General features: G+C 45.8%; 1 protein-coding gene and 1 long non-coding RNA gene across 2 annotated transcripts; one reads left to right on the plus strand and one right to left on the minus strand.

The window, feature by feature from the left end:
* Window positions 1-3,144: 3,144 nt before the first annotated feature.
* On the plus strand, window positions 3,145-7,349 carry LOC113971104. The gene is made up of 3 exons (XR_003535435.1): window positions 3,145-3,835; window positions 4,829-4,992; window positions 5,784-7,349. It is a non-coding gene; the product is annotated as an uncharacterized LOC113971104 (long non-coding RNA).
* A 1,825-nt stretch (window positions 7,350-9,174) lies between these two features.
* On the minus strand, window positions 9,175-12,364 carry TCF21 (transcription factor 21). Its single transcript, XM_027683172.1, has 3 exons — window positions 12,238-12,364; window positions 11,429-11,881; window positions 9,175-9,786 (listed from the first exon to the last, which is right to left on the minus strand). The coding sequence occupies exons 2-3, from the start codon at window positions 11,876-11,878 to the stop codon at window positions 9,697-9,699; spliced, it is 540 nt and encodes a 179-aa protein (XP_027538973.1). The 5' UTR covers window positions 11,879-11,881; window positions 12,238-12,364; the 3' UTR covers window positions 9,175-9,696.
* Window positions 12,365-14,670: the final 2,306 nt, after the last annotated feature.

Below are 14,670 nucleotides of genomic sequence, written 5' to 3' on the forward strand. Positions count from 1 at the left end.
CACAGAGGGGGTGCCTGGGATGGCACTGGTTCTTTCTGTCCAGGATATTCCTCCAAATTTGGCACTGTCCCACCTATGCAGTCTGTAGGGAGTTGAGCCTATGATGAACTACCTTTCAAGCTACATTTATATTTTCTCTTGGAAAAGCTGTTGTGCTTCACATGGGAGCCCAGAAACAAATGAGTGCCTGCAGTGTGGCCCATTAAGGACTCACCACCCAGACTGAAGAATGAAATAAAGTTGTTAAGTAGACTTTAGGTTTAGAAAGACACGTTGGTCTTTACATGAAAAGTATATATATGTATATTTATATGGATGTACTGTAGAATATTCACTGTATTGACAATTTCCTGTAACTGAAGATCTGTAATTATATACTTTCCTTGAGTGATGTGGTAGCAGAATAGCTTTAATTAGGATAGAGGGAACAGTTATGAAATTTAAATTTTGAAGTCTTCGGAGCTGGCATATTTTCCCCTGCTAGATTCAGCTTAATCCTTGAAATGCATTACTAGGTTCACATGTCAAGAATAATTATTTCAAGTTCTCACGTCAAATCGGCCGCGAGTACATCAGTGACAGTATGGTTAAAGCCGGTTTTGCTTCTCTGTTAGCAGCCTGGCTGCACACCGCCGTGCGACAGCACTGCCACCCCGCGGCTTCTTACAGACACGGACCTACTACCTTCAGATGATGATGGTCAAGGGAGGCGAGTTTTTTGAAACCAGGATTCTGAATTTACCATAGGTCAGTAACTCTGCACGGGATCTCCAGGATTTTTACAGAGAGCCTTAAGGCTGATTTTGTGCTCTATAGGATTCAGCCTAAAGGCTCTGAGTCATTACAATTAACACAGCCACAGTGGGGTAGATTGTTTGATGTCTTCTCTGACAGTTCTTTCAGGTTCTGTATGGCAGTATCACAACAGATTCTGATTTATTTTTCTCTGAATAGCTGATCACATAGACAAGTTATGAAGAAAAGCTTTATAACCCTGATTTTGCTTGAATTCTGAGCTTGTATTTTTTCAGCATAACCTTAAAGGTCTACAGAAATTCAAAACAAAATGTCTGCTAGCACGTACACATCCATTGTCAGTCTCCACATGCTTGCTCTTTTCTGGGTATAACTTTTTCTAGCACGTATTTCTCAGAAATGGGCAGTCATCATTGGATATTATGAAAATCATTTTTACTGATGAAGAGATGAACCCTTACCATTTCAGAGTTTTGACTGCTTTGTCAGCCTGAGCTTTTCCTGTTTAGACTAGGACATGTTCTGAAGATTGCATCTTTAAATATATATTTGGAAAATGTGCAAATGTAAGCAAGTAGTTATGATCACATTAACATGGAATGCAAATAAGGTGATTGGGCACCTACCTAATTTGACTTGTAAGTTTATAAGTTGTGCCTGCAATTTTATTCTACATCTATATAGTTATAAAACTGGTTATCCTGTCCTTATGTGCTCTCCTTCCTGGTCTCCATTCCTCCATGCAACTCCAGCTTGGCTCTGTGGCTTCCTCCACTAGTAGGACTGAGATGCTAAGGATTTCCCACCTACAGGAACTGTGTCCTCATCTGCCTCTTGCTATTGCTTGTTCTAGCTTATCAGATGTTGTATTGACATCAGACAGGGGAAGGCACAGAGGCCATTTCTGACACTTTTACTTCCATACTGTGTGATTTAATTTTCCTATGCCTTTGTTTCTCAATCTTTTGTTTGGGAAGTAAAAAGGAGATGGAGGTGTGGGGAGGGTCTTTCCTGTGCTTGAACGTTCTGCGGCATGTAATCATGGGCCGCTTGGGACCATCAGTACTAGTGCTGTAAAAATAAGGATAACTGAACTTTAGGACACTGCACATTTTTTTGTTAAGTAATTATAGCAATGAGTGTGAACAAAGATGCAACTTCATTCTGTTGTTATTAGTTCGTAACTGCAGGTTTCTTTAAAAAAAAAAGGCACTCATCAAACTGAAGCAAATGCTTGGTTATCTGGGTTTTTCTATTTTTACAGAATTAACTTTCAATCAGCTAAAATCCTGTGCAAGGTAGACTGTGGGAAACTGTAGGGGGGAGAGAAGAAAGCCGGACGGCTCCTTGAGGCAGCCCACAGCAAAGTCTAGATGAAGAGTTTTATACAGCTGCAACTTAACTACTGTGGGCTCCATGCAGAAGATTGGATTGCATATTTGTGTGTTAAGAGGAAGCACCTAGGAGCAACCTGTGTCGCACACATTCTATAGAAATGACCTTGTGTGAAATGTTCACCAGCTGCATGCATGTGATACTGCAGGTTAATTATAGGACATCTCCCAAGCTGACAGCCATCAGAGAATGAGCTTAAACCTGTGGCAGGAGATCAGTCAGGGAGGGAATCCTTCACTCCAGGGCTTAGTTTATAAGGTGAAACAGTAAACTCAGCTTTGGCTTCTCACACCTCTCTGATGATGTACAGTATGCCAGCACTGTGAAATTGTTACCTGCCTGCTGTAAGTGGCACTTAAACCAGATCCACAATATTCAAACATTCTGTTTAATTTCATAATATATATTATTTTATATATTTGTGTTTACAGAAAAGATAAATATAGTTACTGTCTAGTATGTAAATATTTATGCCACATTTTTATATAGTGTATATATAGTATATATATATTACATAGTGTGTGTATGTATATATTGCATAATGTATATTGCTAGATATACTATTTAATAAAGCATAAGCATATTAAGAAAATGGTGTTGAAGTACCTCAAAATAAGAGTCAAATTATCAGAATGAGGCTTTTTGTTAGTAAACTTTGCAATAATTTAGTACATATCTGTAGTTTCAGTCTCTACAACTCAATGGTATTTACAGATGATGCATACCAACTTTTGTTGGAAGTAACAGAGAGGCACGGTGAAGATAGAATCAGAAGACTGAGTGTGAGGGAAATGAGGGAGAAATTTTGGGGGAAGATAGTAATGTTGGTTCCTCAGCAGTCTCCCTGCCATGCTATGTCTATCTGTAGCCAAACTGAGGGTGTTGGCCTTGGCTTGCCCTGCGCAGCTTGCTTCCTACCCCAGCAGAAAGATATTAAGCATGTACAGACAGCACCTACTGACTGTCTGAGTCCTTCCCATGGACTTAAGTTACAAGATACAAATAACAAAGAGGGTTCCCGTTAAGAATTTGGCCCATAAAGGAAAGCAGATTGATGTAGAAAACAAGTAAGAAGAGCATGAGGCTGGGGTGAGACAAAGGCATTGAGTATCTCTATTGCTGTAGCTTCTAAGGCTGCAGTAAGACTGATAAATAAAATAAGGCCAAGGCTTATTTTTCGTAGTGCTTGGGTTTTAGTAGGGTCCTTGCTACACCTTTGGCCTGTCTGACTGTCTCCCAGAAAGTATCCAAGCATGCTTTGGAGTAGTGCATGCCAGGGACTGTTCTTACCTTTTGGTGAGAGTGGAATAAAACACAGGTATGTGTGGATGTGACCTCAGCCACAGCATCGACTGTCAGAGCCAGAGCATGGTCAATAGCCTGGTTTATCTATTCTAGCAAGTGTAGGTGTAGACATAGATACAGCCTTAGAGGATCCCTCCTCACAACTGTCTGATTCCTATTCTTTGTAGGATAGCAAAGATCCCTGGTGATTTCAGCATGCCTACCAGAACAGCTCATGAGTTTGTGCACCAGAAGAGCTGGTGCTCTAAGCCTTTTGCAGGTTTACATGTGAACCTTCAGCCAGTCATTTGTCAGCTCTGTGCCTCTTCCCATCTGTATAATGATAGTGGCCTCCTATAGAAAAATATTTGGTCATGAGAGGACGGCCAAATGCTGCCACGTAACTCCTGTCTTTTGTGTACTTTCTGTATTGACTTTGAGATGCCAATAGTATAAAAGTCTCTATGTAAGAAACAAAACTTTGTGTTATCAGTGAGGAAGAACTGTTCCCATTCTGCTTAGCTCAACCATCGAAAAGCATCACAGGAAATAGGATGCTGAAGCGAGAGGCCGTGCTGACACTTCAATTGCTTGTCACACATGATGGTGTTTGCCTCTTCCCTGACAGGGGAGGAAAGTGCCGCTGCGGCGGCCTGGGAAACCATTCAGTGGGACGGTTATCTGTGTGAGCGCATCCCTGGGAACATTTGCTGCCAGTGCCCACTCCTCCTCCTCTGCTGCTGCTGTGCAGGCTTTCACAGATGTTCCTCCCAGAAAAGGCAGCTGCAGCTCTCAACCTCCTGGTTTCCATCTCCCTGGTGGTCTGGCCCCACCCATCTGTGATGGAGCTGCTGATAGTTCCTCCCTTCCCCAACCCTCCTGTTGCAAGGACTAAGCTATCCTAGTCAGAGGAAGAGGAATTATTTTTTGCGTTTTCCCCCCTTTCTTCTTGTTTCCTGGCTGTGTAGCTGTACCCTTCCTTTCTTTCCCTAGTGTTTCTGATTCTTGTTTCTTAAACAGTATGTAAACAACTGAGAAAAAACTTGAGAGTGCAGATAACCTGTATTTACAGTCGGATATGGTCTTACAGTTAACACAGCAGCCTGAGGTCTAAATAAGGGTTGGGTTTTTTAGTTTGCTGAAGGAAAAGTACATCTTAAAATTTAAAGTGAAGGAAGGATTTGCATTGGTTTTTATTCTCCTACTTTTGTTACGATCTTTTTTCTCCTTGCAAGGAAGTTTTGATCTTTCCACTCCCCCTGTAAGGACGGCATAGCTGTGTGCATACATGTGCGTTGGCTTGAAAACACATTTCATCTGTTTACAAGTTTCAGTTTGAGGGCAAAATACTAAGGCAAGAAAATGCGTCATCTCTGGGCTGTTGTGACCCTAGGGTATGTCCACGCCACATTTCGGAAATGGGATGATTGCATGCCTAGGCCTACTCGAAATTGGTTTTATACTCAGAGGCACCAGTGTTTGAAGTGAACTGAAGAAAAATCAGTTACTTGCAGAACTTTGCTGAGTTGGAGTCTGCTGGCAGCAATCCTCGCAAAGGTAACACGTGGCTTTTTCCCATCCTTCCCAAAGCATAGCTTTTAGGTCAGACTTATGACATCTTCTCAGGGTTGCAGAAATTCACAAAGCCATAGCACATCGGTAGCTTTGCAGCAGTAGAGACAAAAAAAGTGCCATTATTACTGTTTGTGCCACTTCCCATCCGTAAAGTATGCTGGGCTGAAGAGCATGAAGCAATTCATGGCTGAATAGTGAGCACAAGGTTATATTTACCCTATGGGCCTGCATTTGACAGAACAGCCTTAATGCAGGAGTAGTCAGTGCTAAATGGGTCAGCAAAGGACATGAACAATTTGAGTCTCTGACTGTCAGGAGAAATTCTGTATGGTGGTTTTTCCAGGTGTGTATAAATGGAAATTATGGAATGCTCTTGTTTGCTGCCACAAATTTCAGTTTTGTTCCATTGAAATTGAAATTCACTTCAATGTCATTGAAATCTCTTTTGTCAGTCCCTTTTGGGAGACCATGAGTTCTAATCTAAATTCAGATATCCAGACAAAAATTAGAAATACCCTGCAATTATATCAGATTATACCCTCCACTTGTACACCATATATATAAGATTTGTTCTCTTTTAGAAAGCTTATTACCTGCAATTAGATGTCTTTTCCATATTTTATTTTTTTACTACAAATAATTATGAATGGTAATGACAATAGGGTTTCAGCAAAAATTGCCTTTTTTGAAAAATTTTGAAATTTTGAAAATTTTGAAAAATGTATTTTTGAAAAATATATGCAATTTGTTAACAAAGAAGCATATTTTTTCAGGCAGACACAACTGTGGGGTTACTGACTGTGGGGTTACCAAAACCAACCTGTGCTTGTGATCCAATCATTATATCCAAGATTCAAACGAGCTTCCCTACAGAAGAAACGGCACAGATTTTCTATGTCTTTAAGTTTCTGAGGTGAGCTGGGAATTTTGACCTTGGAGGCACTTTAAAGAATAAGCAATATTGCCCGTGTTCTCCTTATGCACTTTGCAGCTTGGGGGCATGATCATCGCCGTGACCTCACTGCCCCAGTCAGTGCCCAGGACAGCAAGGCATTTGCAGGTGTCTGCAAAGTGGGCTTCTTGCTATGCTGATGTTTCAGGATGGCAGATTTCCATCCCAGCGAGAGGATAAGGTAAGCCTAAAATGTATTTTCTGTAATGGATGGAGAAATTCTTGCTCCTAAAGACCTTACAGACTGCGAAAACTGCTGCAAAGCAGTACAATGTCACCACCAAACCCAGGAGCCTAAGCACTGAGTGCAGCACTGCAAATAAAGGAATTTGCTAGTCTCTAGCTGAACTGAAAAATGGTCATGAAATAGCAAGGTGATATTCAGTTTCCTTCCTTCCAAACAACAAAAAAAAAAAACAAACAAAACCCCAACCAACCAACCAACCAAACAAAAAAAGAATAATAGTATTAAAATCAAATAGGACTAAACTTTTTCTAGAGTTCTTATCTAAAACACATAGATCCATAAGCAAGTTTTCTGTGAGCTTGTATCCTGTGATTGAAGCAGTGTTTGGAGCTTCATCTGCAACTGGCACTCTGCTCTGTATGCTCTGGAATCTAATAAAGGCTGAGTTTATGTTGAAATTAAATTCAGAATTTAAAGACTTTTTCTGTTCTCTACTCAGCTGCCTGTTTTCACAGAAAAATAAAAAATTATAGTAACCTAATTATCTTTGAGACCTCTGTCAAATCCAACTGAAATCAGGCAATGAGTTGAAATATTATTAGGAGGGAATGTTTACAGACACTCATACAGCTGCATCTACATCCATGTAGATACAGAAAGATAAACCAAATCAACTGTATTTCCATGTGGAGAAGGAGTATAATTTGATAAATATTAAAATGCATCACTTTGTACATAAAAGCAAGAAAGAAAACAAAATATTTTCTTTAAAATCATTAACATCAATATTTAAACCTATTCCCTGTTTTCCTTAGCACATTTGCAAGTTCCTTTCAAAATCATGAGTTGCTTCAGTCAGATTAGGCATACATTTTCTGTTTGAAAATATTTTGCAGTAAAATTGCCCTCATCAGCAGGGCAGAATAATTTCGCTTGTTGTTCTCCTCAGATACATGGTAGAACTCTTAATTCATCTAAGAAAGTTGGGCTGTTGAAGCCAACTGCCAACACTGTTAGGTCTCTGCCCTTACACAAGAAGTCAGTGGACCAAGAGTTCCCATACACAAAAATGCCTCTGGAAAATATGTTCATTGTCTTCAAAATGGAGATAAAGCCACTAATTATTTTACAGTAAAAGTCGTTATTTACCTTTCTGTGTATTACTGATTGCTTTTGTTTATCTCTTGTTGCTTTTACCCTTTTTTTGGTTGCTGAACTGTTGCTCAGAGGAAAGGACTGAGGAAGGTGGAAGATGCTTGAGGAATAGTTTAGTCCCCAAGATACTTGCAATGTAGATTGCTAGATAAAGTGAAGAGCAGCATCAGAAGTAATGGTGTCTACAGCCTCTTCTTACCGTTCCATTTACCTGCAGCTTTTGGCACATGGTTACAGCTGTGTTCCTCGCATTTCATGGGGTACTATTGTATTTCTCCCTTCTCTTTCTTCAGTGATGAATTTCAGGTGGCAAATGAACACTGCATATGGTTAACTCAATTAGCTAGGAAGATGCTGAGTGCAGTTAGCAAGCGTTGCAAAGCAGGGTGGCAAAAAAGCGCGGTTTAGAATATTTCGAATTCAACTCAATCTTATGCATATCAATTTCTGCTTTCTAGAAGGAAATCAGCACTTAGCTATGAGTCTTGACCAGGCGTTAGTTAGTAGGGATTGAAGTCAAGATTTCAAGTGGTTAAATCCAGTGGTTAATTTCAATACAGTGAGGTAAACTTACTAGTTAAAATATGCATTTGCCATATCAGTCATCTGCACTTTGCTTAAGGCAAAGGGCCTCCATTCTGTCTCCCTTTAACAGACTAGCAATTCCCACTGAATTTCCCAGTACTTGTAGCAAAAAGATGAGCCTGTTCAGCTGTGCTTCCCAGAGTTACTCATCTCTTTGCTAGAGTGGTGGCTGTTCAGGGTATGTGTTTGGCAGTAAAGTCAGTCAATCCTGTGTGTGTAACTGCATGTCTCACCTTGTGTGGCCCCGCTCACCACAGCTGAAGTTGCACATGTTTAGGCCAGGCGAAGAAGTCTGCTTTTAATTGTGTGGGATGGAGATAAAGCTGTGAAAAAGTGAAACAGCTTCCCCCTTCAAAACCATTAGGACAATACAGCAGGCCCTGGCCCTTTCCATAATGAGGGCCAAGATGTTTGCACAGCCCTCGGCTTGCAGTGAGCTGCTTTAATTAAACCTAGCCTAGCCCACGCATGAACCCAACTGGTGAATTTGGGTTGCCTGGAGGACGTGCCACCTCGTCCACTTATCTCAGGGAAAAGTAGGGGATGAGAATAAACACAATCCAGGCTGCACAGATGCTCGGGGAGGCTTAGCGCCTGCCTGCGGGATATCTGTGGCTCCCGCGCTGCCTGTAACCGTGTCCCGGGCCCTGCCACCGCCCCCCCGCAACCGGCCGAGACGGAGGACTTGGTCCAGGGGACGGCCCTGCAGCCCCTGCTGCCCCTCTCGTGCTTTCGGCCAGAAAGTACCCAGGTATCAAACGGAACCGCGGGATGGTATTGAAAGAGCAAGTGAGGCGGAAATTTAAAGCCCCTCTGCTAATAATAACAGTATAAATAACCGAAGACGTCTTGTAAACAGTGCGGTCATAACCCTGAAACATTAAACAGCGCGGTGGGATCTGGCGCATCAGCTGCCGGCGGCGGCTGCTGGTGCAGGGGGAGCGCCCCGCACTCCTGTTTATCTCAGCCTCATCTCCCACGGGCGCGCTGATCGATAGAGAAGAGATGTTTAAGTTAAAAATTCCCGGCACTGAGGACCGACTATACTTTATCAATAGATCACTGCTCCTGTCCCCGCGGAGCGGATCGGAGCGGCGGGGGTGGCTCCCGCAGTGCCCGGGCGCCGGGCTGCGGAGCCGGGCTTGGCTCCCGCAGCGAGGACGAGCTGCGGGCCCAGTCACCCCCTCCCCCAGGGGTTTGCTCCAGATCTCTAGCTCCAGGGAAGCAGACCTCCCGTGGGCCGGGGCGGAGAGAAGGGATCCCGCAGCGCGGTCGCTTCGGGGAGCGGCGGAGGCAGCGAAGGCGCAGTCCTTACCCCGGCGAGCCCGAGAGTCGCAAACGAACACTTCCACCGCTCCGTGTTCAGTAGAAAGGAAGGTTTATTCACAGAAACAGAGCAGAACCTGCTTGAAGAAAATATATCTGTATATCTTTAGGTTGAATTACTTCATAGAGATGACTGTCAAAGTCAGTTTTTCTAGGCATCTACATATTTCACAGGTCTCAGACAAAAGATACACGCGTGGTAGGTTTTGTTTAATCTCTGTCTTTTCTCTAGTAGCGCTTGAACCAGCAAGGCTGTGGTTGCAGGACACTCAACTGTACACGCATTTAATAAAGTTAAATAGAGTCGGGATCTCTCGGGGTGGATGGAGTCTTTGCTAGGGCACATTTGGTCTCCTCTGCGCCGGGAGAGCGGCTCTCCCCGTGGCTCTGCCCAGGGCCCGGGGCAGCAGCGGGGCCGCGGCGGGTCCCTGCCCTCTTCCCGGCCGCGCCGGGACGGACGCTGCTGGCCCGGCCGCGGGGCTCAGGATGCCGTCGGGCCGCACAAGCGGTTTGTGTTCACCACTTCTTTCAGGTCACTCTCGGGTTTGCCGGCTACCATAAAAGGCCAAGTCTGTAGCCAGGAAAAGACACGGGTGGGAAGGGGGTTATATAGGGAAAAATGCAAATTGCAACGCTCATTTTGCTAGCGGGTCCGCCTCGGGAGTGCCCGGGGGGACCGAGCCCGGCATCCACCGCCTGAGCCCACTTCGGGCAGCGCTCAGCGGGGCTTAGGCCGGGGCAGTGGCCGCTGGCTTCGGCGAGGAATTTTTTGCCTTTTGCCGGCGGCTGATGCCGCTTTGCCTCACAGCCGTGGCGGTCCCTCCGGGCGTCCTCAGGGCGGCGGAGCCCGTCTGATCCGCGACAGGAGGGACGGAGAAAGGAGGTGGGGAGGAAGCCGCCCGGCTCCAGTACATTCTGCATCTCCCCGGCACAGTCGCCTCGGGCACCCCGTCGCAGGCGCGCCGCCCCCGCGCTTGGTTGTGACCGGCGTGGGGACCCCTACCCGCGGGAGCCGCCTCTCGCCCCGCCGCGCTGTCTGGGCGCAGGAGCCGCTCGGGGCCCCAGCACTCCCCGGACGCTCTCCCCGGCCTCCTGCGGCTCGGGGAGTATGCTTTGGTGTGCCTCCGTGTGGGAGCAGGGGTGTGTGTTATATCAGTATCGGGTGTTGGTTTTGTTTTAGTTCATTTTTTCCCCCATGTCGTTGCGCTGAGGATTTTTATCTTAATCACAAACTATCTCCCAGGCCCTTATCAGCTAACACAGCGGGTAATGTACTTTCCCTCAAAGTCCAGAGCTCAAAAGGCAGAGTCTGACCCCAGTGATTTGTCCCCAGATCCCCGCTGTGATCCCTTTATGCATCAGGATCTGCACGTGTGGGTAATGTAAAGCCTGTACAAAGTCTAGAAAGAGCCCAGGGAGATCTTGCTCGTCCCTGGTTTACATCATTTGTATGTATTTTTAGAGCTGGAAATAGGATGTTTCTGGTGGCTGGGTATGGTCAGGAGACCCCAGTCTGCTTGGGAAAACTTTCAGTGTGTGGTGGGAGCAGCAGGAAGGACACCGCATAGCCCAGGGAGAGGCACTGCGGAGTGTGCCTGGGGCAGACACCTTCCCTGGGGAGTCTGCACTTGTATTTATTTCTCCTTTACCAGTTTACACGGATAGGAGAAATATCCTGGACCCAGCAAACTTGAGTGGCTGAGCACAGAGCCCCAAGAGCTCTGTCATTAAAAAGTTAGGGCTTGAGGGGACTATTATGGCAGGAAACATTATGGTAGAGATGCAGGATAAGAATAAATCCCTGGTCCTTGGCTGAGGCCCTTCCTCAAACATACTCTTTTCTACCCAAATTCCTGTGCCTGCCTACTTGCAGGTAGAAAGCTACCATCAACCCTCTGAGGTTTCTCAGGCATTTCTGGGGCAGTAAAGAGTAAAGCCTACCCCTGTCTATTTGTGGCCAGCGTGGCCCCTGCCTGTCTCCTGGAGGGGATGGCTAGGAACAGCAGAGGGGGCCCAGAAGGCTTGGTGTGCGGGATACAGGACAAGAGGGTACCCGTTCCCTCACACACTACCCCTTTCCATCCCACTGGCACATGACTGTCTGTGGGAAGCACAGCGAAGTTTTGTCCCTGCACATGCCCCATCCCAGCTTCTCGCCCACCTCTCCCCATGTACACGCAAAGAGTGCCTGGCCCAAGCGGGCTCTGACTTACCAAGTTGACTGGGTGGATGTAGCCGTTTTCATACTTGTCATTGGCCAGGATCTGCCTCAGGTGAGCAATGTAGCTGGAGGCCAATCTCAAGGTGTCCAGTTTGGAAAGTTTGGTGTCTGGGGGCACCCAGGGCAGGGTGGTCTTAAGCCTGGAGAAGGCTTTGCTAAGGACCCTCATCCTTGCCCTCTCCCTGGCGTTGGCAGCATTTCTCTGTACCTGCTTTCCCTCCTGGCTCACTCCATTTAAAGGGCTCTTCTTCGGGGTAGCTTTTTTCCTCTTGCCCGAGGCCCCTCTCCCCTTCTGAGGGGAGCCATTCTCGCCATTGGATCCCTCCTCGTTGCTCTCGGTGGACGCCCCAAACTCTTTGTTAGTATCCATTTTCAGGCCATCGCATTCCAGCATCTCCACCTCCTGCAGATCTTCTACATCGCTGAGGGACCCAGTGGACATGGTCTGGAAGATGCCAAACGACCAGCAGGAAAGGGGGAGGGGCGGAGGAAGAGCAGCTTCTTGAATCTATTTCGAGGCGGTGTAGGAGAGAAGGGGTGCCAGTATTTTCCTCCCCTTCCCTCCCCGCCCAGGACTAAGGCACGATACCAGTCCAGAAAGGATCCCCGCCCTCCCACCCCCCAACCCTGCTTTGCCTGTGCCTGAGGGAGGGAGATTGTGAGAGAGGGAGAGAAAGAGGGAGCGAGAAAGCCGAGGAATTTAGTGAGGACACTAGTAATTTATCTGGGGGATAAGAGAGGCGGATCCAGCCCAGGGGAGGGGCCCTGCCCACTGAGCACACCACATCCCCAATCACAGACCTTTACACAGGACAGAGAATGAGGTATCCCAGCAAGCCTTTGCCGAGAGCTCAGAACTGGGATTCAAATCTTCACAACTGGACTAAAACAACTTGCTCACACTCTGTTCCCCTGCTCTGTCTTTCTATCCTCCCCCTTCCTCCTCCTCCTCCTTCTCCTCCTCTTCTCCTTCCCCACTTCCCTTTCCAGCCCCAGAGTTGCTCTCCCCCTCTCTGCCTCCTAGATGACCCAGGCAGCTGGTGTCATGATTCTTGATGAAAGCCAAAATGGGTCATGAGCACAGAGAGCAGCAGATCCACCAGCCAAGCCTTCCAGGGAGCTTTGTAATGCGTGCTGTCGAAACGCTGTCCTGTAACCTAATCTGGGGGAGATTTGTGGATGATTGTATTTGCGAATGCATCCTGTCCAGCTAAGTAGGATATTCCAGGAAGGGAGTGCTCCTCTGCCTGTCCAGCAGTGTGGACCTTGCTGTCACAGCCCAGGGGCTGGAGGCAGGAAGATCTGACTTCTTCCAGCCTTCCGGGGTGACGTCCAACAAGTCCCGGTCCCTTCTCACTCACTGAGTCCTCCCAGCTGTAAATGTTGCGGAAGATTTCTGGTCCACAGGTGTCCTGGGTGGCCAAGATCCTGGCTGGCCCTGAGCCCCACTGAGCTGAGGGGAGTGTCATGCTGCAGGGGGCAGTGGGGGTAGGCTGCCAATAGGGTGGCAAGGGTGTGCATGAAATGAAAGAAAAGGATGAGGGTTATTGGATGGTAGAGATCCCTCAGAAAAAAACCCCTTTTCTTGGTATATGATTGCAGAGCAGATGTCAGTGGTTCATTCTGCTGTACCCATGAAGTGTTTTGTCTGCCGATTCATGCATGCTCAGAAGTCAGAGAGTTTTGCCTGAATAAAGAGGCGAGATAAGGGATAAAACCCCTTCTGTGAGAGTGGTGGGACTGAGGGCATTAGGCCGGGCTTTGCAACCCAGCCAAACATTCCCAATGGTTTTACCACAAGTGTGAATTAGCAGGTTGCTGTGTAGTTTGAATGAATAGATATGCTGCTGTTACAATCTTTATGCACATGTGTATTCAGTCTCAGTCTCGGCAGAGCAGCTTTTAAAAGCAGTTAACCTTGTCTTATCCCTTCTTCTTCTCCATGTAAAACAGTCTCCTAAACCCACATGTGGAGCCCAAAGAGGTCAGTGAAGCAGGAACTTGCTCCCATAGCTCCTTCCCTCCTCACGCAGTTCCTGAAACCTCGCAGGTGCCCCAGCAGCCTGGGTTTTGTACACAGGAGACTAAAGAGCTGGGCACAATCTGCACATGGGACTTCTCTGGACACAGGGACTGATCTGATTGCAGGAGCAAGCCACTTATTCAACTGCTTACCTGAGGATTCACATAGCTCCAGACAAAAATTTGCAGCCTCAGATGTGGCTTGATAGTTAATCCAAAGTCTCTGGAGTGACAGAAGGAGTCTCTTACTGATCTGTGTGAGCATCACATGGAGTTGTCTGCATGCACTAACTAAAAAACAACCATCCAAACGAAAATTGTGGAGGGCCAAAATGGTAAGTCCGCTGAATGCTTTGCACTGTCTGCAGATTTCAAGTTTCAGTAGCAGGCAGAGTGTCATTTTTGACAACCAGCAAGGAGGTGTTGCCTATGTCTTGATCCATGTTGGCTTCTTGGTTCATGTAAGCCAGAAGAAAAAAGGGCAAATCTAAACTCTAAATCACCTCTTTACTCTGGAAGATAACACCTTCCCACTCACAATAGGATAAGTACACTAAGATATCATATCTCCAAGCCTTAGGCTCTTGGGAATTCACTGACTTCTAGCATCATGTAGTGTTAATTGTGCCCTGTTTCTGGTTCTCTGTGTATAAACTAAACAGATTGTCAGCATATCCATCCTAATTAATGAATTAGCTTTGGGGTTTTTTTGCCTTTTTTTTTCTTTATAACATTGCTGGTACAGATCTAAAATATTACTAATCACCAATGGAGATTTATGAGCCTCCTTATTTTCTAGGCCTGATTGTTGTTTGTGCAGGTGGAGATTTAAATGGCCATATCGATTGCAGAGATTTATAGTCCAAGTGATTGATGTTAGAATTGAGCTACAAGACTCTTATTGGAGCGAGGATGACAGAAAACCAAGCTGAGGTTGCTTATGTCTCTAAGCATGAATGACCAGAGAGGACAAAATCCCATCAAAATTTCAGCATCAGAAGTTCCCAGAAGAACAAAACAACAAAAATATATACTAATAGCCCTTCCATCACTTATTTTTAACTTTACTTTAGTAATTTATAAACTTTTGTTGTAAAAAGCAGAAGGAATAATCTGGCTTTTTAAAAATGTCTTTAGTATGCTGCTACATGTGCATTTTGAATATCAACATATGCATACATGTATGTTATGAGCCTTAGAATTTCCATGTAT

The sequence above is a fragment of the Neopelma chrysocephalum genome, unplaced genomic scaffold (genome assembly GCF_003984885.1).
Source record: "Neopelma chrysocephalum unplaced genomic scaffold, ASM398488v2 Primary Assembly neopelma1_23, whole genome shotgun sequence".
In the NCBI taxonomy this organism is placed as follows: Eukaryota; Metazoa; Chordata; class Aves; order Passeriformes; family Pipridae; genus Neopelma; species Neopelma chrysocephalum.

Bases quoted from the DNA above. Each gene is read 5' to 3' on its own strand.
- TCF21 (XM_027683172.1), bottom strand. From the start codon at position 11,878: ATGTCCACTGGGTCCCTCAGCGATGTAGAAGATCTGCAGGAGGTGGAG. The intron at 9,787-11,428 runs GTAAGTCAGAGC...TCCTGGCTACAG, and splicing joins ACATCCACCCAGTCAACTTG to ACTTGGCCTTTTATGGTAGC.